Source organism: Oryza brachyantha, unplaced genomic scaffold, assembly GCF_000231095.2.
Source record: "Oryza brachyantha unplaced genomic scaffold, ObraRS2 ChrUN-Ctg46, whole genome shotgun sequence".
NCBI classification, from domain to species: Eukaryota; Viridiplantae; Streptophyta; class Magnoliopsida; order Poales; family Poaceae; genus Oryza; species Oryza brachyantha.
In genome coordinates this window covers 71,182-72,808 of record NW_024427246.1, presented here as the reverse complement: position 1 = coordinate 72,808, position 1,627 = coordinate 71,182, and the positions used below count along the sequence as shown (strand labels likewise).

Here is a 1,627-nt window from a genome sequence, read left to right as displayed (position 1 = left end):
TAGAACGGGCCCTAAAAACCCTAGCAAGTCCGCAGCGCTTCGACCGTTCATCCCAAAAGACCACAAGCCCCTTCGCCGACACAGGCAGGCAGGCTCCTTGCCATCCGTGAGATGGCGGCGGAGATGGAAGCCACCGAGGCCGGTGGGCTGGCCGGCGAAATGGAGGTTGAGGCTTATCGCCGCCTCTTCCCCCTCGTCTTTCTCGAGCGCCACCTCCGCAAGTCCGTTCGCCCGGACGCGCGGCGCACCGACAAGGCCCGCCCAACCACCGTCGCCCTCGGCACCGTGTCGTCCGCCCACGGCTCCGCCCTCGTGCGCCTCGGTGACACCGTACGACACCCCCGCGGACGCTTTCTAGCTCTCCCTCTCAGGTCACTTTTCCTGATTTAGACGTGCGTGCCACCTGTTTGACGAAATGCCTCCTACGCATCTGTTTGTTGCCGCAGCCATGCTCGCGTCGATCAATCTCGAGGTGATGTCACCCTTCTGTGAGGCCCCCGACGAAGGAACCGTTGGTCTGTTTGCCGTTGATTTCCCTGTATCTGCTGGTAGTGCCCTTTCGAGTGATTTGGCTAATCTATTCTTGTGTGGTTTGGTATTCTGCAGCTGGGGAGTTCCACATGCCGCCTATCTGCTCCCCACTTGTCAGACCAGGACGGCCGGCGGAGGTGGCGCCGGTCATCTCCAGGACCCTAGAGGACATCCTCATGAGGTGTGTTGTGCCATTTCCCACCCACCACCCCCTTTGACTGAATGGGCATATAACTGTGCTCTCCATACGTATTATCTGCGTTTTTACTGAATGGAAGGATGACTTCTCTCTGCAGGACTAAATTTGATTTATTTATTTTCTGTACTAATCATGCTCATTTCCTATAGTGTAGCCATTGGACTTTAGATCATGGAGTCTTCATCTGCAAAGTACTTATTTAAAATACTATATCAACACAGATGAAAGAATATTCTTTTGATTTGCTTTTAGCTAGCCAATATGATTTAGGATATACGATTGGACGTGATAAAATGGCAGATGGCTTGCATGCTGCACAGGACTTGAAGAATATGTTCATCTTATTCTTCTTGTTAGTAGGAAAATAGATTTGGGGAATTTAATTTTGCGGATTCAGTCCTATCGATCAAATGACTTCTATTTGTCATGATGTTTTGCTGTATGCCTATAAAACCTCTATATCCGTTTGCATACATGGCATAAACAGAGGTGATTTTATTTAATCCTCTTTTGCAGCTCAAGGATGCTAAATTTAAAGGAGCTCTGTTTGATCAGTGGGAAGGTTTCTTGGCTAGCATACCTGGTAATCACTGATTCTATTATTGGTTCCTCTCTTTGTAAAGGTTTACTAGGCATCTCAGTAAGTCAAATAGAAAAGCTTCACATGAAATCTTGTTATGATACATTGAATAAGATGAGCAAGGTTGGTTTCCCTCCTTCAAGCCTGGTCCAAGCAGGCCTGCCTAATGTCAAGTGGTCAACAGCAGCCTTTCTTGAGAGATCATAGCAATTTTGCCATGAGTGTGAACATTAGTGTTTTGAGTGCTTCTATGGTGGTCACTACTGGTAGTACTCATACTTCCATTAATACTACCTCTAGAAACAACCTGATTCACT

General features: G+C 48.1%; 1 protein-coding gene across 1 annotated transcript; it reads left to right on the top strand.

Annotated features, from left to right (window-relative positions):
* LOC121053221 (exosome complex component RRP43-like) lies at positions 1 to 833 on the top strand. The gene is made up of 4 exons (XM_040529928.1): positions 1 to 330; positions 447 to 472; positions 607 to 712; positions 828 to 833. Exons 1-4 carry the CDS (start codon positions 112 to 114, stop codon positions 831 to 833), a joined length of 357 nt encoding a protein of 118 aa, XP_040385862.1. The 5' UTR covers positions 1 to 111.
* Positions 834 to 1,627: the final 794 nt, after the last annotated feature.